This window comes from Sceloporus undulatus, chromosome 6 (assembly GCF_019175285.1).
Source record: "Sceloporus undulatus isolate JIND9_A2432 ecotype Alabama chromosome 6, SceUnd_v1.1, whole genome shotgun sequence".
In the NCBI taxonomy this organism is placed as follows: Eukaryota; Metazoa; Chordata; class Lepidosauria; order Squamata; family Phrynosomatidae; genus Sceloporus; species Sceloporus undulatus.
Genome location: NC_056527.1, coordinates 155,308,346 through 155,331,301, shown reverse-complemented (window position 1 = coordinate 155,331,301; position 22,956 = coordinate 155,308,346). Strand labels below are relative to the sequence as shown.

Below are 22,956 nucleotides of genomic sequence, written 5' to 3'. Positions count from 1 at the left end.
TTTGCTTGCCCCTTTTTTTGTCGCTTTTCATACATACCATATATACTCATGTATAAGTCTAGAAATTGAACCATAGGTCAATGTAAGTACTCTACTTTAACTCTTATTTAAAAAAGGAACCAACCCTCATGAAAGAAAAGAGTGTAATCTGTCATGGAAGCATTGTCTCTTCTCTCATCCATCCAGCCTTTAGTATGAGCATAAACAGTTATGCCTGCTGGAAATTTGCAAGTTCTTTGGCACTGTTTTTCTTTGCTTCACCCTTTAGATCCTTTGTCACACACCCCTAGGTTTTATCCCCAGGTTATATCAAAATCCATAATTGTGGCCCCCCAAACCTGCCCTTGATTTATACATGAGGTCAATTTATAGTCGAGTATGTACTGTAACCCTTTTAGCCTCTTAGGCTATCTGTGGAGGTTTTCTCCACCCTCACTTTTTCTTGATTCTTGCCCTTCTCTTGCAAGTATTTATTGTAATATTAATAGGCACACACAATTCATTTTAAATGTTCAAAATAGCTAATGTTCTGTGACAACTTAGACTACTGATTCCCAAACTGGATGGTATGCCCCCAGAAGGCAATGGAAAGATTTGTGAGTGTGGTGAGGGGGAAAAGGGGACAACAGAGGGTGGTGGTAAGGGAAAGGGGTGGTGGGGTGCCTTCTGTCAGTGTATTGGTGCGCAAGAAAGTCGAGGTGAACCATCAGCCTTTAGAAACACGGTGGGGATGAGGGTTGCATGAAACCTCTTTTAAGGGTCCCTGAAAACCACCACACAGCCTCACTGATTGTTTGATGTGATAGTGTCTCCCACTCTTTGCCTGCCTGCCATGCTCACTCACTCCCTTATCAACATATTTTTGCTAGTAGTGGTGGTGGCAGTGGAGAAACCGATAAGGCTTGGATGCAGGGCATTGCTTCTGTACAGTGTTATTTTAGGACAGATGGATTGACTGGACCAAGGAAGAGCACATGGCAATAGGGGAGAAGCGGCAGCAAAGAAAGGAGCTTTCAAAGTTGAGGCCCTACTTAAGCTTTGTGAGCTTTGCTGGGACTTGGCTGGCAGGTTGGCACTGCACTTCTGCTCCTGCTTTCTTTCATTAGACAGGCTCAGAGAAGAGGTAGCTGAAGAAACAATGTTGGTGTATGTGTGTGTTGTGTGGGAAACATTTGCAGCTGTGTGAGGAAGACACATCTCTAGGAAATGAGCGGGAAGAGTATCCAGAGTCAGTTCTTGGAAAGAATCTTTCACCTTGGAGTGGCTCCTCTAGTTAAGATCTCTCCCTTTTCCTGTCCATACCAGTCTCCATTCCAGAACCTGTGGCCTCTGTAAACCTCCTACACACACACCGGCTGCTACCCTCTCTGCCCCAATGAGGAAGGATTGAGAGTCCTTCCATGCCAGGGAGAAGCTCCCTTTGCACCTGGTTACCTTGGGAGCAGCAGTTGAGCAGCTAGCTGAACGGTGACCAAGAGGCCTCCTGTCCACAGTGGTCTTTGCTGGTAGGGAGGCATGCACAAGAGGCTTCTCTGTTGCAGGTCAACCTGCTGGCCACTTGCTGCTTCTAGGGTGACTGTGTGCAAAGGTAGCAGTGACTGAGCAGCTGGCTGACCAGCAGTCCACAAGCCTCTTGCTCAGGCTGGCCTTTACCACAAGGCTGGCACAGGCGAGAGTCTTCTCAATCGCTGCTCAGCCAGCTGTTCCCAAGGTCATCTGGTGCAAAAGGAGCAGTTACCTATATTGATTGTTTTGAATTTGCCATAGAACAGTAGACTAAAGATATACGCATGGGGGCATTATGGTTATCATCCACAAGGAAAGAGGCCAGTAGTCAGAAAACGTTGGGGGACCACCGACTTAGACAGTAGCTCAGCTTCTATACAGCTTAGCCAGTGGCTATAAAGTATATTTCACAAGGTGTTCTTACAAATGTAAGTGTGTTACTTACACACAAGTGTACTTACACATGCAGAGAAAGAGAGAAGATGTAGGGATGATCTAAAGTTGAAAGGGGTCGTTTTAAATTCTTTTCTTTTCCTTTAATCCCCCCGCCCTGATAAAAAATGACCAGTTCTGTTCACAGAGGTCACAGTTGTCTCAGCATAGGCTCTTTGCAGTGTGTAAAAACCTTTTAGTTTATGGATTTCTGTAATCAGGTATAATTCATATGAATTGATTACACAAAGCTTTAGGAGAATTTTACAAATCATGTGATGAGATCACCTAGCCCCTGGCTATTCATTGCTTCATCTAATTTTCCATCATGACTACTAAACCTCTAGAAGGTATGTTAGCAACAGGTGGTCAAAGACCAAAAACACCTCCACAAAACAAAACAGAATTCTAGCTCCATTCCTTCTTTGTCATCCACACATCTATTAGATCATAACACAACAAAGATTTCTCCAATAAGACTTGAAACAAGCCCTCCTTTGATTTCAGAGTATGCATGGAAGCAGAGAGGTAAAGTCAAACTGATGACACTCTTAGCTGAATATTGACCACAGTGCCTTCCCATGGGAATTCCTCCTTCATACATTAGAGCAGTAGATCTCAACGTTCAGGTCTCCAGATGTTTTGGACTACAAATCACAGAACCCACACTATTGGCCATGCTATCTGAGATTTCCACATGCCCAAAATATTGAGAGGGCCAAAGGTTGAGGATCAGCGCCTTAGATTGTGGTGTCCCTGACTGCTCCCTGCCCATATTGTCTCATGGGTATAGAAGGAATGGCAAAAAATAAAGAAACCTCTAACCTCTGTGATTTGTTACTTCTCCATGTTTTGGTAAAATAGTTATAAATTCTTGGGGATATGTACAGCAAAGCTTCTTTGAATTATCTACTGGTGATAGGCCAGATGGGCTAGCTAGGATTATCACACACGTAGTTTAAAAGCTGATGAGTTTTAAGGGATTATTGCTGAGCTCTTAACTGGATTTTTTAAAAATCCTGATTGAATGCGTGTTCAGTGGAAAGAACTGTTGTGAAAAGATTTTGATTTCATTCATCCAGTTGCAGTTAATTATTGACAGAAATTGCTGAACTCTGTAGATTTAATTTATCCTTCAGTCTAGTACTACAAGAACAAATATAATGATGTCATCTTCCCCTGTGTCTGTTGAACACTGTTTAATACTGAAAACTTTGCTAGAACAAGTAACAAAGGAGATAATTGGCTGGAAAGATATGGTACTGATAGAAAGAGAAGAAGTGAGAGTAGATTGCAATGGTGATTCATATCATGAAAAAACAGAGGCAGGTACAAGGCAAAGCCATAAAGGCAACAGTGGCTGCCCAAAGAATGGAACATAAACATGCAGAAGTTCATTGTCCTGTTTAAGAATGAATTAAAATTGAAATTAAAGAAGACACTCAATTGGTAGATGACAAGCATATTTCAGTACTTCAGCCTCAAAAGTAAGCGATCTGTCTTCCAATGAAGTGGGCATGTCTAAAACTAACTACTGATATGAATAATTAGATTTCCTATCCTCTCCTTTGCTGTGAAGGCTGAAGTTGGTTCATGGTGACCGCAAAGGCTTTATGGATAAGCTGTTATTTTGGCCTGATCATGCAAATATACAATGCTAGAACTGTTGAATTGCAAGGGTCCCAAGCACCATCTAATCCAGTCCTCTTCTAGTGCAGAAACCCACAGCTGTGATATGGCTCATTTTATGTCCATATCTGCCACTCCAATTCAGTTCTCTTTTGAAGCATGCCAGGGTAAATGCTTGTACAAAGGTTTCCAAAAAACGCTGGCAGTGATGAGAGGAACAGATGTTCTGTAATTCATAGCACAATCTCAGATTCAGGTTACGGTATTTTGAATTTCAGTCCTAGGTGTCAAGCATTTTGATATGAATAAGATAGATTCAGGAGTGTTGATGAAGGCTGAAAGAAAAACAAGTATGGATTTTCAAAACATAGAATTTGGACATCATGTAACTTAGATTTGGGGGGAAAAGTGCTCTTGTTGCTGTGTGCCTTCAGGTTGACTCTGACTTGTGGCCACCCTGTCATGGGGTTTTGTTGACAAAATTTATTCAAAGGAGGTTTGGCAATTCCCTTCCTTTGATGCTGAGAGAGTGTGCCATGCCCCTGGTTTACTCTTAAGGTCTCCCAGGGAGAATATATTAATTTGCTGAGAAATACATAGCTCAGTTAACCGAAATCAATACTTTTGTTTGGTATTTGGTAGAACACAACCTTGTTAATAGCTACTTCCAGATTGTTTGCCCCACATGTCATGAGCGTTAACTCCATCATATAGCTATTTTGAAAACCTGACAACCTGAAGGAGCACAGCCTTTCTACTAAGGTGGCACACATGTATTTGAGCTAAAATCTGTAGCAAATTTATAACGTAATATGACCCTTGCCTTCCTTGATGTAAGAGGGAAGGGGAGAGATTTTGACAAACACAACCCCTTTCTCTTTTCCTCTCTCTGTCCTTTTAATCTACTGCTTATTGTAGCTTCTGTAGCTCATTTTTGTGAGTCTATGTCTTTTAAATGGAAGGTGGGAATTGAATGTGATGTGATCATTGGCAATTTGGCCCTAAACCTGACCATATGGGCACATAGTTTGTTCATATCTGTACCGTACCAAAACCTAGCTATCAAAAATATTTTTTTCTTTGAGAGACCTTAATATTAGTTTGTGTTTTTTCTTCATTTCTAACTTTCCATTTTCCTGAGGGACTTCATAAATATCACTTCCTTCTACAAAGCTGCTGACATGAAGCAAAATTTTCTAATACATAATTCATGTGATGTTCATTTTCTGTGTTTAGGAATTAATGCAGCTTCACTTGGAAATTCTTTTCCGTGACTGATATAGAAGAAAAAAGATAGCAAAGAGAATTTTGTTAACCAAGTTATGTGTTACAGGTTAAATCTAATCAACAAAAAGAGAAATAGTTTACATAAATATGTATTGTTGGAAAGGTTTAAAGGAATTTAATTATATGGACAGAGATTTGTAAATGAAACTAATAGTGTTATTCTATACAGTGTGTAGTTTGTGAGGTTAAACTGAATGGCTGGAAAAGTGTGTTTTAAATTTTAACCTTGCATTCTGATCATTATGTAGAAAAAGCCTTGATCACTTCATTGTTTCACTGTAATTGTATTTTAGATAGACTTTTCCCCCCCAACTTCAGTGAATTATATGTAATATGTACTCAGAAAATTAACCATAATTAAGCCCCCTCACGAAGTTTCTATGGAGAGGTGCCTGTCCCTAAACTGTTGCATGGCATAATATATGTTGAGTATTTATAGTCATGTTCTTGAAAGTAGGTAAATATGGGTGCTAGATTAAAAACTCCACACCAGAGAGTTCCTAATGTAGGTGCAGAAAAGAAAAGCACAATTATAAATGATGCCAATCTGATTATATCAATTTTGCATTCTGATTTGAAGGATTTTCTTAAAAGCAGTACTGTACCACGAATAGGTTCAGAATGATAGCTGTACTTCAGTACACTACACTTAAACATTTAGCAGACTGAATGCAAAAGTCACCCAAATGGAAGGCTTCTCCCATAATAGACTTTCTCAGTCGGCTACACTGCAAATCTCTGGATCCAGTAAAGTATCTTCTGAGGGGTCAGGAAATCCTCAGAAGAATCACAGAGTCATAGAATCGTAGAGTTGGAAGAGACCACAAGGGCCAACCCCTGCCATGCAAGAACTCTCAATCAGAGCATCCCTGACAGATCGCCATGCAGCCTCTGTTTAAAGACCTCCAGGGAAAGAGACTCCACTACTGTACTCTCCAAGGGAGTTTGTTCCACTGTCGAACAGCCCTTACTGTCAGGAAGTTCCTTTTAATGTTGAGCTGGAATCTCTTTTCCTGCAGCTTGCATCCATTGTTCCATGTTTTAGTCACTGGAGAAGCAGAAATCAAGCTTTCTCCATCCCCAGTGTGACACCCCTTCAAATAAACAGGGCTATCATATCACCTCTTAGCTGTCTATTTTCCAGGTTAAACATACCCAGCTCCTTAAGTCTGGGTCTTTCTCCACAGTCTCTTTGACTCATACATAAGGGTTTGTGTCTATCATGTGCATGTGTCGAATGTTTGGAACTGTCTAGAACTGAGCAATCGTGATGGAGAGGAGCCCTGACTCCTCTACTGTGCATGTGAGTACTGCTTTCCCTAGATTATTTCATTTCCTTTTCATCTGTTCAGGAACATTTTGTCAGATTTCTGAGAATAGATTCATTGCCTTCTTACAGATCCATCTATAAAAGAAAAGAAACATTTATTATAGTTATTTGATGGTAGCTAACAATTATGATATTTAAAACAGATACAGAAAAGTTATCCTGGTCTCATAATATTAAAACATTGGAAGCCAGATTGTGAATGATTCAGTACAGGCAAAAGGAAATATCTCTGCAGTGGCTGTAGGTAGTGTAAAAGTGTAGTCCTGGGGCTGTATTTGCCCCCAAGCTAGGTTTTATGACCCCAAATTTGCTGGACTGCCCTTTCCCTCACAGTTTTTTCAAGGGAAGTTTTTCAAATGACTAACCATCTCACATTTTGTTTTTATATTTTAGCATCTTTAGTAACTAGTGCTGCTTATGGAACATTCCCAGAACTGAATATTTGCCTCTGGATCTGCCAGAGTTGCTCATCCTTGTTTTGTAAAGTGAGTCGAGTATAAAGCTATCAATAGTAACCAGATAGGAGTTTTTAAAATTTTAGTATGTTTTTATTCTGCTTTTCCAATAAAAAGTAGTCAAGGCAGCTAACATTCACCATTAAAATGCATAAAGCAAACAAAATAAAATAAAATAAATGATCATAGTCAAGAAAAATCAACAGTTTAAAATGCCAGTTTGAAGAGATGTGCCTTCGCATCTTTTGTAAAAGCAATGAGAACTGATTGCAAGTCTGAAAGGAATGTATTCTACAATATAGGAGAAAGCTCTGTCCTGTGATAATGTTAAGCAGCCCTCTGCAGGTGGTGGTTTTCTCTTGGAAAACTTAATATCTGGACAGGTTCATAACACAGCAGACCGTTCTTTAGATTTCTGTGTGCTACCTCCAGACTAAAGCAGCTCTTATATTCTCAATGTATATCCATACTCTGGAATTGTTTAGGTTACCATTGATTGCTATAAATCTGATTCTGTACATTTTTCATTTTTTTTTGCATATGCCTTTTTACAGAATATAAATAATTGAGTTGCACTAATAATTTATTTTATTTAAAGTATTTCTCTGTCCTTTACCAATCTCTCAAAGGCTCCTTTGGTGATGAACAAATAAAAATAATGTCCTCCAACATTTTGTGTGGAGAGATCATATCCTTAGAGCTCAGTGTATTGGGCCTTCCTGTCCAAAGGGATGTTTGAGGTCAGTGACGTTCAGTAAATATTGCAAGGTCTATTTACTGTAAGCTGAGTGCTTCAAATGTGTGAGGTGGTGAGAATATTAAGAAACATTTACTCTTGTTTGCGGCAACCCTATGCTACAAATACTGTGCAAGCATTGTCATGCAGGATGTTGTTCCACATATTTAGTAGAAGCAGGATAAGTCTGCATATCTAAATAAGTACATACAGTTGAAATGCTGTCTGGAATCACACGAGTGGTATATACAGTCAGCCCTCCTTATCCACACATTTTTAAAACCATAGATTCAAGCATCCACGGCTTGAAAATATTAGAAAAAGTATAAATTCCAAATAGTAAAACCTGATTTTCCATTTTATATAAGGGACATTTTGCTATGCCATTATATTTAATGGGACTTGAGCATCCACAAATTTTGTTATCCACAGGGGATCCTGAAACCAAACCCCAGCAGATAACAAGGATCCACTATATTCAGTCACCTGTTGCATGATTTGTACATGTGTATAGAAAGTTAGTTGTCTTTCATGGAAATTTCAGGAAAGTTAAGGGATATTTAATCAAAACTTTGAGTAAATACCTTAGGTTGTGAAGCTATAGTGCTAGTGCTTAATGGTGTCCAGTGAAGGGCTGTCTAGGAGTACAAATAGTTTCTGAAGCATAGATGGCCCTCACCATACTTAGTAGCTGCATAGAGAGCAGCAGGTTTACTGCTATCTGCTTCATTCAAGGATATACTTTTCTTTTATTGGGAAATATGGTTGACTCATTATAGTTACTTCTGCTTGTCTATCACTGGAAAGTGGGGATTGTTGCACACTGGCCTGAAATAGTGGGGCTTCCAGATGCTTTGGAGCTATGGTATACAGATGACGCATGCTCCTGAAGCCACCAGAAGAAGGAGTGGGAAACAGCAGTTTGTTTGAGACTGTATCAGTGGCCTCTTTCGAGAGTGTCCAGGGACGTAGCCAGTTTTTTGGGAGGGGGGGGGGGGCAGACCTAGTGCCACCATTATAAGGGGGCTTGGGTGCGATGGCGCAGCAGCACGCACCATTCATTTTATCTAATGGAAGGGGGGGTCCAGACCCCAAGGACCCCCACCCCCCACCCCCGGCTACGTCCCTGGAGTGTCCCTTCTGGTCGCCGTGGTCCACTCCTAGCTCTCCAGTCTCCAGAGGCTGCTCCTAGTCACCTTCTGCTTCAAGTTCATATTCTAACTACTTGCTTCTGCTGGTCCTGCCTGTAAATAAAACTGCTAGAGTACTGTCTCACTCTCAAGATGCCTGAATGTATACTTGTAAATTCAAGACTCCACTTTTCATGAATCTCTGTTTTACAAATCTTTTCGTCCCAGCGTTATGTTTTTAAAAAATGGATGGGAGAATTCACTGGCCACATGTAGCTTGCCAGGTTTCAGTCCCACTTCCAAAAAAGATTGCTTTATTGTAGCTTGTATTACAGGGCGATATGTATGCGGCTCCTGTTTTTTGTACCTATTTGCGCACACAGTTCCCTATCCAGCTAAGATGTCCCTTCTCAGATGAGAGAAGAGGTGTATATCACTAATAGAGTACCTGCTTTTGTGTTGCGATTCCTAGTTCTCATCACTAATATCTCCAGCTAAAATGCTTACAGAAATAGTAATGAGAGAGACTGCTAAAAAATCAAAATAGCAAGTACATTGGATTTTATGATATGTGACATGTAACTCTCCAAATGTCCCTTTGACAGCAGCTCCCATCAGCCCTGGCCAGCATGAACACTGGCGTGGGTTGATGGGACTTGTAGTTCAACATCATATTGAGTGCCACCCCTGAATCACTCAGTATGATGCATTATCAAATGTATAACATTTTTCAATTTGAGTATTTTAAACTTTTTAAAAAAAGATTTATATGTTAGCCATAATAATCTTTCTATTTTATATGTGGTATAGTTTAATATGTGTGAATAAATGTTACAGAAATGCTCCTACTGAGCCCTGAAGGAAATGAGAACTAGAAATGCAAATACAGAAATAATGAGGTGGCCTTCTGAGTTATATTATATTAGTTGATATAATATTATATTATAGTAGTTTGAAGTTTCTATGTGAGGGATTGACACTTAAAAGTTTAAGATATTGCTTGTTAGAGAACAAACTTATGCTACTGCAATATCATTTTTCTTGGGAGAATCTCAGTGCATACACACACATGTATGTACAGATTGAGTCTCCTTTATCTGGAATTCCAATATCCAAAATATCCCCAAATCCAAAATTGTCCACATGGATGGCTGAGATAGTGACACCTGTGCTTTCTTATGGTTCAGTAAACACAAAGTTTGTTTCATGCACAAAATTATTGAATTCTTTTTTATATTAGATTACCTTCAGGTTATGTTCAAGGTGTATATGAAACATAAATACATTTTAGATTTGGTTCCCATTCCCAAGAGATCTCATTAAATAAATACAATATTCCAAAATCTAAAAAACTCTGACATCCAAAACGTTTGGCACCATCTAGTGGCTATGATGTTATAAAGAGAACAAAGAAAGGAACAGATAAGAATTATGCCTTTGTCCCACTTCTTTCTGCTAATGTGCTCTTAGCAAGTAGTTCTACTTAATATTTTGACTACATAGAATCATACCGTTGGAAGAGACCGCAAGAGTCATTAGCCCAACTCCATTCTGCCATGCAGGAATACATGAGCAAAGCACTCCCGACAGATGGCCATGTAGCCTCTGTTAAAAACTGAGAGAGAGAGAGAGAGAGAGAGAGAAAATCACACTCCAAGGCAGAACAGCTCTTACCATCAGGAAGTTCTTTCTAATGCTCAGGTGGAATCTCTTTTCCTGTAGTTTGCATCCACTGCTCCTTGTGCTAGTCTCTGGAGCAGCAGAAAACAAACTTGCTCGTTTCTCAATATGACATCCTTTCACATATTTAAGCATGGCTATCATGTCACCTCTTAACCTTCTCTTCTCCAGACTAAACATATCCAGCATCCTAAGCCACTTCTCATAGGTCATGCTTTCCAGACCTTTTACCAATTTGGTCACCCTCCTCTGGACATGCTCCATCTTGTCAATATCCTTCTTGAATTGTGGTGCCCGGACCTGGACACAGTATTGCAAGTGAGGTCTGACCAAAGCAAAATAGAGTTGGTTATTCTTACCTTGATCTAGGCACTATATTCCTATTGACACAGCTTAGAATTGCATTGACTTTTTTGACTGCCACATTGCACTGATGGCTCATGTTCTGTTTGTGGTCTACTAAAACTCCTATTTATATCCCTTTCACATGTACTGCTGTCAAGTCAAATGGTCACCCATTCTATATATGTACATTTCATTTTTTCTGCCTAAGTGTAGTACAGTATGCCCTTGCCTTATGTGGGGGATCTGTTCTGGAGCCCCCTGTGTAAAGGCAAATAGCATGTATACTCAAGCCCCATTGAAAATAATGGGGCTTGTATATGTGGCACGGCGCATGTGCCACAGGCATACACACCATTGTTACTTCTGCCATGTGGCTTTCAGTGTAAGCTGAAAGCCGCGTAAGAGGTGCCCACTTATGATGCGGGCGCACTATACCTTACATTTCTCCCTGTTGAAATTCATTTTGTTAGCTTTGCCTCAACTCTCTAATCTGTTAAGGTCATTTTGAATTTTGATCCTGTCCTAGAATCATAGAATCATAGAGTTCTAGGAAGAGACCACAAGGGCCATCCAGTCCAACCCCCTGCCATGCAGAAAATCTAAATCAAAGCATCCCCGACAGATGACCATCCAGCCTCTGCTTAAAGACCTCCAAGGAAGGAGACTCCACTACTCTCCAAGGGAGTTTGTTCCACTGTTGAACAGCCCTTACTGTCAGGAAGTTCTTCCTAATGTTGAGGTGGAATCTCTTTTCCTGGAGCTTGCATCCATTGCTCCGAGGCCTAGTCTCTGGAGCAGCAGAAAACAGGCTTGCTCCCTCATCAATATGACATCCTTTCAAGTAATTAAACAGGGCTATTATATCACCCCTTAATCTTCTCTTCTCCACGCTAAACATCCCCAGCTCCCTGAGTCGTTCCTCATAGGGCATGGTTTCCAGACCCTTCACCATTTTAGACACCCTCCTTTGGACACGCTCCAGTTTCTCAACATCCTTTTTAAATTGTAGTGCCCAGAACTGGACACAATATTCTAGGTGGGGCCTGACCAGAGCAGAATAGAGTGGCACTATTACTTCCCTTGATCTAGACACTATACTTCTATTGATGCAGCCTAAAATTGCATTGGCCTTGTTAGCTGCCGCATCCTCTCGGGTATTAGCTACCTCTCCTAATTTGGTGTCATCTGCAAATTTGATAAGCATGATCTATATTCCATTATCCAAGTCATTGATAAAGGTGGTGAATAGCACTGGGTCCAGGACAGAACCCTGTGGCACCCCACTGGTCACTTCTCTCCAGCATGAAGAGGAGCTGTTGCTGAGCATTCTTTTGGGTTTGACCAGTCAGCCAATTACAAATCCACTTAACAGCTGCATTATCTAGCCCATCTTTTACTCACTTATTTGTAAGAATATCATAGGGGCTAACTGTCAAAGGCCTAACTGAAATCAAGATGTGCTACATCCATAGCATTTCCTTCATCTACCAAACATGTAACACCTTTTTAAAAGAGAGTGATAACATTAATCTGGCATGACTTGTCTTTGATAAACCTATGCTGACTTTTAGTGATCACAGCATTCCTTTGCAAGTGCTTACAGTGTGCCTGTTTAATGATCTGCTCTAGAATGTTTCCTGGTATTGATGTCAGGCTGACTGAGCAGTGATTGTTTGGGTCCTCCCCCCTGTTTTGAAGATCGGGACAACATTTGCCCCCTCCTATTCCTGGGCACATCTCATGTTCTCTAGAGATTCGCAAAATTTATTGACAGTGGTTCTGAGATTACTTCTGCCAGTTCTTTTAATATCCTGCTGGATGTAGTTCATGTGGCCAAAGATGCTCAAGTCTCCCCCATCTCTGTGTGTGTGTGTGTGTGTGTGTGTGTGTGTGTGTGTGTGCCAACAAACTAGTCATGAGCTGGATTGTGTGTCAGTGAGCTGCACATGACCCCCTGCCAATTTCTCTGACACCCACAGGCACTGAGAAAGTGAAGTAGAAGCAGCACGGACCATGCCACTGCATCCTGGCTCTTTGTAAGTGATGAGGCTCCTTCAATCTCGAGAGAAAGCAGAGGGGCATCCACATCCATGGTTTGTTGAATCCACAGGTTAAGAGCCCGCGTATCCAGAGAGCCCACTATACATATTTATAATATGCAAAAGTATACTACAAAGTCTGACACAGATAAGGGAGACCCAAAACTTTATGTAGTATAAAGCAAAGCACAAGGTAGTGCCTTTCCGTATTCCACAAACTGGGGTGACATTTAAATACACTGTGGTTGTTGTTTGCCCTCAAGTTGTTTTCATCTTAAGGTGACCCTAAGGCAAACCTATCATAGGGTGTTCTTGGCAAGATTTGTTCAGAAGGGGTTTGCCTTTACCTTCCTCAGAGACTGAGAGTGTGTGATGTGCCCAAGATCACCCAGTGTGTTTCCATGGCCAAGTTGGGATTCACACCCTGACCATCAGTGCTCAACTACTACAACACATTAGCTCCAATCTGGTCTGATGACATAATCAGAAATAGGGCAACACTCTTCACTGTGTATGAAAGCTGCCAGCTGCATAAGTTGGTACTGTAACTGTCCTTCAATGGAGAGCTGGGAGACTGAGGAAGAATGGTTTGTCGAGTGTGAGCAGAGAGGGTGACACTGGTGCTTTCTCTCTCAGTATTTGCTCCCTGTGGTGATAACTCATTGCCTAATATGTTTATATCATTGCCTAGTAGTAGGGCAGGCCTTGGCTAGGTCTAAGAGACTGAAGAGAAAGAGAGAGAAATATCCTTGTAGGCTTAAGTAGCCTGTATTTGGGGACAATTCTTTATTGCCCGTGACAACCAAGCAAGTGGTCATTTGGGAGCTCTGCAAACTATCTTTTACTTGACCATCAGTTTGGCTTGCCTAAACTCAAAGTGGGCTTCACACCACCACCACCTCCCCCCTCCTGCATTTTTTTTTTTTTTTTTGTCTAGTGTACTTGCAAAAGTACACCACATTTTTAAACTCACTGACATTTTCAACAATCAGTACATGGCAAGATGGTAGTTGTAATGGTTTATGTGTCTGCATGTTGAAGCTTAGAGGAATAGTTTAATAAGACTATAGGTAGCATGCACGCCATTGCTGTGCTGGAATAATGACATTATATTAATCATGTACTTGTCTTTTCACATTGTGATTTCTCACGGATATGTTTGAAGAGAGATATAGAAAATGATGTGGAGTATGGTGCAGTTTCTAGAGACAGTACACTCATTTCAGAACAAGCAAAGACATGTACTGTTGAATTTGTTTCAATTTAGCTCTCGTAATTATAGGTTCTCAAAATGAATGTCTGGGAGTATCCTGAGTTAAGTATGTTGTGGGTCAGTTTTGCTGCTACATTGCACTTCACTGACTTCATTCTGCAGTTTTACTAATATCTTCAGATTGCATTTTTGATCTTCATGATGAGTTTTGATTTTTTTTTAATGTGAGTCACAGAGAAGGGTTAAAGACATAGAAACACTGACCTCTATATGCAAGGAAATTTTTGACATTGTTTGACAAGTGGATTTGCAGATATCACAATTGATTCCTGTGCATTGTTCTAAAGCACACTGAGTGATTCTGCCTTGTAATTATATCTACAAAAGTTACTAGTCTATTTTTTCACCTAGACTTCTCTGGGCTGGCAGAAGCTGCATTTCTACAGCGATGTACAAAGGACAGTGCTTCCCTCTTCTAGCAGCCTATTTGGCTTCATTACAAGGCACTGAGGGGTACTCCTTCTACTGACAGAGTGTTCACTTGACCTTCATGGCTTCCATTCCTTTGTTCTGGATCACTGGGATTGGTGTGAAAAGTGCAACCATGAAAAGTTAATGTATCCCATGCCCAAGTATTATAGGGGCAAATTGCAGTGAGCCATTTGCTCACATCCTCTGTCCTCATCAGGCGTCTAGGACCAGACTGGAAGCTTCAGTTTCTATTTTAGATTAACTGTAGCTTGCCGTGACATCCAGACTTGGAGAAACTGTGACTATTCTTAAGTATGTCTTGTTAAAATAAACTGAATTTTGTGTGTTTGTGCACACACACGCATGCATGTGTAGCTGTTTCTGTCTTGAAAAGAGAAACTGGAGGACCAAACAGCACCCCTTCGTTCTAAAGAAGAATCTAAACATTCCTGCCTTAAGTAGCGACTTTGTCAGTAAAATACCAATAGTATCACGAGGTATCAAACAAACATTATACCAAATATGTATAACCAGTCTTTCAAAGGAAACCAACTTAGTTGTAAATACTTTCAAAGTAACTTCATGGATGTAGATTTGCCCCCATACTAATAATTTTTCATTTCACACTACTGTTCATTTTAATGAAAGGCTAAATCTGTCTTGTCTATGAATTGACAACCTGTATTTAGGTTTCTTGGCACTAATTAAAGAACGTACTCCTCAGCCACCCGTGTGGAGTACTCTATTGAAAACCATAATTTCTCTTGTTAAGGAGAAGGGGGAGAGGTTGCACGTTTATCCTGGTATCCTAGGCAATTAGCTCTCAATCAATGTCATGTGCATCAGCCATATTATGAAAAGGCATTTACCCACAGACTCTTATTTAAAAACAAGTAATGCTGCCCCCCCCCCAGCACTCTATCAAAAGCGATTTCCTGTACAAATCAACATGCTCTGGTTTTCAGCATAGAGCCAGATAGTAAAGTGCTAACACTTTCCCTTCTCAGGGATCCTGGCCAATGCTAGCTTTCTTTTAGAAACCTTATATACAGTACTGTAGTTCGATATAAGCTTTCTTTCAGAAACCTCTGGTGGGTTACAAACCGCTGCTGCTGTTTGCTCCGCGAGGGTGTTGCAGCAGCCAAACCGCACGTCATAGCCACCGCGACACATGCAGAAGCACAGCATCCGCTACATAAAAATGGCGGTGGCCGTCTGGAACGGCCGCCGTCATTTTTTATGCGCAGAGTGCGTATTAGGGTTAGGGAGGTGTGGAAGCACTGCACCTCCCTAACCCTAGTACGCGCTCAGCGCATACTTTAATGACGGTGTGTAACCCGCCTCTGTTTTTTCAATGTCTATTTGAAATTGGAAGCACTGTGACGGATCTATAGTTTTGTTCATGAAACCTATCAGTTATTTATGCTCTTGTGGTGGTGGCGGTAGTGGTGATTGCAATGATGGTGATAGTTAGGAATTTTGACTTGAATTTTAATTGTCTTAAGCATTATTGCTGTTTTTAAAAGACTCATACTACCCCTATTAGCTTCTAATGGTAAACCAGAATTCTGGAGAAACCTCGTTTACTGGTCATGTAATGCTTACTTGCTCTGGCTTAGCTCTTCCTGTTAGCAAAAATGGTTATGCTTAACAGAAATTGCTTTCTGACATCATCTGGCCTCAGAGGGAGAGAAAGGCCGGTCAGCTCCATCAGGCCTGGCCTAAAGTAAGAAGAAGAGCCCTCCCACCAGTCCCATCTGCCATGGCCCAGGCCTCTGAAGGAGAGGAGAACTGCTGGACTTATTCCCCTTCCCACTGCCATTCCCTTCTTCTTTTGTGTCATGTCTTGTTTAGATTGTAAACCTGAGGGCCGGGAAATGTCTAATTAACTAACTGTAAGCCGCTCTGAGAACCTTTCTGGCTGAAGAGCGCAGTGTAAATACAGTAAGTAAGTAAGTAAATAAATAAATAAATGAAAACTTTGTGTCGTGTCTAAATTGGAATTTTGGCTTCTTGGTCCTATGTAAGTCAAGAATTATAAACCAAGATCATACCTTTGATTATGTTCTGGGTCATGTAAAGGATGCAGCAAGTTAGAAACCCTGATTTTCAATTGCTAGTTTGTTCAGTTGTTCCAGGTAGCATGAAGCAAATTCTGGATTCAGCAGAGTTCATGTATAATTCAGCAGTCTACATCACAGCACAGTATGTATGGATTTAGCTGAAAGATGATTTAGCTTCTGACCATTTATCATAGTTGCATTTATAGTTGTTGCATCTGAAGAACACATGGCATTACAGGCATCCATCAGGGCAACCAGTGCAGCTTTTGTCTTAAACCCTGGCTGGAAATCAGATTGGAATGGATTGGAATGGATCTTAATAATCAGTATTATCCAAGACACTGAACTTCATATAATACTAATTCATCCAAGATGTCACATTGTTTCGCTGATAACTCTTATAGACAGTTATCACAACAATTGTTTAATTTTTTTTAATGTTGACCTTTAAAAGCAGTTATATTGTCTCAGTGTTCTTTGTTATAATGGGCAGTTGTGTGTTAAATGAGATTCTATTTTAAAATAGTTTGTTTTTAAAAAGAGATTTAATATAATTGATTATTTTTTTTAAATCAGTAACTATGCACATTGTCTGGAATTGTCTGTTGGAACGGAGTCAAAATTTCAATGGATGAAAGCAAAACATCAATACATTTTAAAGCACTTCTTTAGCTTTGACTCTGAGTTTATTATTGTAATTGAGGCTTAATGCAGAAGATGTGTCTGGAGTATGATACACAGGGAACATTTTTCCTTTAAAATATTTACTAAAGACGACAGATTTTTGGAGCACATAAGATTTAAAAGAATAAGATAAGACATGCAGTTATTTTCATAAATATGTTTAGAACCTTTGGAAATTAAGTCTCAATTTCTTTTATGTTTTACAGGACCCAGTGTGAGGACCTTTACTCCATTCTATTTTATTGTGGAGCCCATGGACACACTGTCAGTTAGAGCTTCTTCTGTTGTACTAAATTGTTCTGCCTATTGTGAATCATCTCCAAAAATTGAATGGAAAAAAGATGGGACTTTTTTGAACTTGGGGTCAGATGACCGACGACAGCTGTTACCAGATGGATCTCTATTAATTAATAGTGTAGTGCATTCGAAGCACAATAAACCTGATGAAGGGTATTATCAGTGTGTTGCAACTGTGGAAAGCCTTGGGACCATTGTTAGCAGAACAGCTAAGCTCACAGTAGCAGGTGAGTACTTGAAATTGTTTTCATTTGTATTGGTTACTGCATCTCAGAATCTTGGGGCTGGTAATATGATGGAATATATATTTATTTCAGCTCAATTGATCTATTCAGGTAATCTAAGGGAAGGAAATTTATATTTTACCCTTAAACACCAGGCAAAGTATTCAAACATTTATTCTACCTTCAAGGGCAGATTGACATGCAGCTTGGAGTAGGCTGGAAAAGCAGTCTACATAATGCAACATCTGTCTAAGGAAGACATATTCTCCAAACAACTTCCTGCCTTTGTCATAGGTGGTTAGGCTAAACTGGTGTTTGGTTTTCCTGTGGATTTCCTTTTTTAAAAGTTATACAAAGTAAATGTGGGTGTTTTTTATTTTTCTAAACCAGCATAAAATTGGGTGGCATTGCCTCAAATGTTTCCACACCTCAGGGGTATAATGGTTTTAGGAACTCCCCTATCCACTCCTAGCATGACTGTTACTATCAAATGGCTTCGGAGGTATGTTATATTTGGATTATCATGGTATTGACACCTGCCCAACACTGATTCCTTGGCAAGTCTGTTGCCTCAGCTGTCTTCTCTTACTAACAAGACAGAATCTGCTCAGGCTCCAGAGCAGAAAGCTGGGTCCTCTAAAATCTTTTAGAGTCTTCTGACATCCTGACACTGTTCTCTTCAGTCATGGAATCATTACATTTACTTGAGTTGGCTGAGGCTGTGAAGGGCCTAAAAGTTTCTTTAAGCCTATTGCTGTGGTGATGGACCTATGGCTTACATGTCCTCTCTGGCATGCAAAGCCGTCTCTGAGGACACATGGAAATCTGAAAGAGCTGCTATCACATTACCATACTGACCCATTAATAGGTTGACCTGGGATTTGGGGGTCAATTTTTGGACATAAATTATTAGACTTATAGATGGGTAAGATTAGTAGCGTCTCTTCGTTCTTCAATCTTACTACTTTGTTTGTCTCCATTATTGTTCATTCTTGGCAGTTCTTCAAGTTTTATATTTGAAAACAGTTTATTCTAAATAATGTATCATCTTTGGTTGCATAATCACAGCTCTGTTATGTTAAGAGTCTGGGAACATTTCTTTCCATATGGTAGACGTTCTCTTTTGATGACCTCAGACAGATCAATTTTCTTTATTATGGTATTCCATTGTTTATCTGTTTTTTGCTGATGTCCGTTTCTTCCAACGTGGTTGGCCTTCCAGTAGCTTCACAGTTATTACCCTGGTTACCTAGTAAAAAATACTGACACCTGTAGCCCCCTTTTCATCTGATGTCCAGGAACTCTTGACAGTCAGAAAAAGCCCCTGTTGACCCAGGCTGCAACTGATTTGGTACAGAGTTTGTTTCTGGTTTTTGCACCATATTTACTGGGATTCTTTTTTAGCACATTTTGTCTTGCCCCTTTCTAATTTGGGAGACCGCACCAGTAGAAGTGCTAGCATCAGCATAGCCTCTGGTGTCATAGGAGCATTATCCTGCCCTCATGAAAAGGTAGTGACAATAGGTGGGCTAATGAGGATGATTGGAAGCATTTATATCCTGTCATTTAGCCAAAAGCAATTCCCAGAGCACCTTACAGATTATTGAATATGATAGTTTATGCCCTTAGACATAGCAGTCTAAATAGGATAATGACACAGAAAAGAAAAGGGATAGTAATGGGAGAGGTGTTTAGGTTCAGTTGTTCCTGACATGACAGAAGTGTGAATTGCTACCCTTCTCTCTCAGAAGCCAGAGCAGTGATAGTTTAAAAGCTGGAGGGAGAGACCCCCCTCCCAGGCACAATGCAGGTAAGTCTAGCAGCTCTTCATCTCTCTCAAAGGCCAGAGCAATACAGGAAGGCTAAGTATGTCTCTAACCCCCATTCACTTGCTCTCTTGCTTTCAGTTTTACAGAGACTTGTCTATTAAATATTGTATGGAATTTTGCAGAGTATGGATGTTATAGAACAACTGAACATCTAAAAAGATTTGAAAAACAAATAAAAAGCTGTAGTCGTTTTAGAGAGGAAAAATGGCACACACAGCTGTTTCCTTCATTTCCCTAATGAACTATTAGTCATTCTCAGAGGTTTTTTTGTTTTGTTCTGTTTCCTTAATGAAATGCACAGGGTAATTAATTCATTTTCATAGTTGCTCCCACATCCCAGTGATGTTTTCTGGCTTTTAAATTCAGATACCATCTGCATTAAATTATGTTTTCCTGCCGAAGAACAGCAACACAGACTATTAGCGCTTGATTTTTGAGTGTTGGACTGACTCTGAAGATCACGGTTTGATCTGAGTTAAGGTCACAGTCTCTCAGCCTCAGAGGAAGGCAAAGGTATAGCTCTTCTGAACAAATCTTGTCAAGAAAACCCTGTGATAAGGCCACCTAAGGTCGCTGAGAGTCGCAGATGATTTGAAGGCACACAACAACAATATTATGGGGTTGACAGTCCTAATTATTGTGGACAGATCTTCTAGGTTTTCTGTCAGACTTTATGGGTGTTTAGGGATTTAACAAAGACTTGGATGGACTTTAATAACCTATGTTTGAAACATTGGTAATCATAATTAAAGTAGACCTATTGAATCAGTGAGATTTACATAACATAATTCAGTGCTTCTACTCTAGTTGGGACTACTAATAGGAAACAGGCCCAAGAATCTGGCCTTGGAAATATGATACCCCTGAGATTTTTGAGAAAACAGTAGGTAAAGTGCCCTATCCCCCTCCCAAGAATTGGTGTTGAATTGAACTGGAAGAAGCTTGGAAATGAATTGCAGGCTATAAAAAATGCCCTCCATCATTCAAACTTAAATCTCTAATAATGTATTTGGACTCGTCAACAACTAGTGTTTTATTTTTCCTTTTTATCCTTCCTATCACTGTAACAAACATTCTGAGGAAAAGTGCAAATCTCATCGGGATTTAACAAAAGATTTACTTTGTTAGTAGGTTCCTGGCATTTCGATTTTTCTTTTAATCCACAAAGGAGGCTTCTGGGAACTTCCAGGTTCATTTTGGATAGAGAAGGGGGGGGGAGAGTGCTGAGGGGCATGCATGTGCCTTTTTGATTTTATAGTCCCACTTGCTTTCTGTACCTAAATACCCTGAAGGCACTCTATTTCTTTCTCTCTCTCGCTCCCTGTTTTTAAATAACGGTTTCATTTCATTCCAGAATTTTTGTTTTTCCACAATCATACAATGTTGACCTTTGGATTAAAATATATGGGCAGGAAATTACTAGTATAGGCCATTGTCTTACTCTGAAATGTGATTTTGTTTGCTCATTTCACTTCCCTTGCCCATCGCTGTGGAATAACTGCAACAGGGTTATGATTTAAACAACTGGAAACTTTAATCCATACGAAGATTTTACAATTAAGTTGATTGCTCTTTTCCCCTCAGTGCTAAACTGAGTTTATAAATTTATGAAGTTGCTCTCCTTTCATTCTGAGGATACTCTAACTGTGCTTCCTGAACACTTTGGCAGGGTACAGACTGCCCCAAAAGGGCAGTCTGCTGGCACCTTGTTTTGCTGCGTGAGGAAGCCGCTGCGGAAAAACCACGCGGCTACCTCGTGCAGCAAAAAGAACCCACAAAAAGCCATTGTGATGCTGCAGTGTGCCAATTGACCCACTAGAAAGCAAAGATATCACTACAGTGGTACCCCGGGTTACGAAATTAATTCGTTCCGCGGTTAATTTCGTAACCCGAAATACCTTCGTAAGCCGAATTCCCATAGGCGCTAATGGAAAAATAGCTCTCTGCTGCCCTCCGGTGGCGGAAAATAGCGCCGCGGTTTTTTCGTAACCCGAAGAAACCTTCGTAAGCCGAAGCAATAAATCCCTATGGGATTTTTTCGTATCCCGAAAAATTCGTAACCCGGCGCATTCGTATCCCGGGGTACCACTGTATCTTTTTGGCTCGCCATGAAAACAATTTTGGTTTATGGAATATTTTGGATTTCAGAATTCTGGGTAAGGGAGACTCAACCAGTAATTCTGGGTAAGGGAGACTCTTGTAAGATACTATCTTGTGTAAGATTTTATATGTCCTTCTGCTGTTGTTAACCCAAGGTCAGGCCCTCTGCACCCCTTCTTTGTGCTGATATCAATTTGACATCAAACAGGATGTTTAGAGTATGTAGCCATGAGGGCACCCTCATGCGGGAATTTAGCTTTATATAAGGAGATCTGGGAGGCTCAGCATCACAGCATAGGGAACCTCAAAGCATGTAGCAGAGATAGAATAATCAAGATTTGAATCTGCATAATCCCTGCAGTGATAGGAGTGATAGTGAGTGATAATGTTTACAGTTGAAGAGAAATCCAAGTACACTCCTCCCTGAGAGTGATATCCTTTTTCCACAGATTGGTCAGCCATTCTCAACTTCCTTGCTCATTCTTCCCTCCTGGAAACTTTACTTTAATCCCAAGATCTTTCCCAAGATATGTTTTGCCCTATAAATATGCCTCCCCAGACACCCCCAGTTTGGTCTCGTTTGAGGTGAGAAAGTCACTTTGTATCTCACTTGACATGATCCTAAGGCAGCTCCTGAGCCATTTCCATCTCACAGCATCGCCTGATCGGAGCTACACATCTGGAATTGGTGCAGTATTGCCCTCTGCAACCCCTTTAAGTCACTCTTTGCTACCCCCTTTTATATTGTTAGTTCGTGGATGTGTGCTTGAGTGAATGTCTTGTGTGAATGGTGGTCGTCTTTGCAAATAAAATTACGTTTGGACCTGCACTCTGGAGTTCTTTTTCTCGGAACCATTATACACAGCCTTGATCCCTGCTCTAATTGCCTGAGCTCTGTTGGCTGCTGTCATTTAAGCTAATAAAATCCCTCATTTGAATATTAATTGTGGATGCTCTCTTGGGTAACAAGATGTGTTTTGGGTAACAAGATGTAGATTTATTACCCTGATTACCCCATACAGGATTTTTTTGGACCAGCTGATTAAGGGGAGTGAACAAGCTTATGAGAGCTAGTCTATTGCTCCAATGATAGTTTCCTGTGTTAAATTTTAGAAGGGATTCTAAAATTCTATTCTTGTTCAAATGATGGTACTGTATGATTGTACAATTTTAATTGTTCATTTAATGTGTTTTATATATGTTGTTAGCCACCTTGGGTCCCACTTTGAGAGTAAGGTGGGATAAAAATAAAATTAATAAATAAATACTGCATTAGTACCTCAATTAGTTTCTTTATCAAAGATAATGTTATTAGCAGTAGTCTGGTTAAAGAACAGATGGAATATAAGAATCGGGCAGATAAAAAGTATAGTAAAAATCAAACATTGCTATAAATTACTCTTCTAACAAATATAATGAAATAGTCTGTGAAGTAAAAAAAAAGTTACAAGTGGAAAATGGAAAGAAGTTCAGCAAAATTACTGTATGAAGTTCTTTCTCCCCGAT

General features: G+C 40.2%; 1 protein-coding gene across 12 annotated transcripts in view; it reads left to right on the top strand.

The window, feature by feature from the left end:
• The window catches only part of NEO1 (neogenin 1), a 112,734-nt gene that overhangs the window by 29,214 nt on the left and 60,564 nt on the right, over positions 1-22,956 (top strand). For all 12 annotated transcript variants that reach the window (XM_042472978.1, XM_042472977.1, XM_042472976.1 and 9 more), the window contains exon 2: positions 17,207-17,524. In XM_042472978.1, coding sequence (XP_042328912.1) covers positions 17,207-17,524 — 318 coding nt within the window. The remainder of the gene's footprint in view (positions 1-17,206; positions 17,525-22,956) is intronic.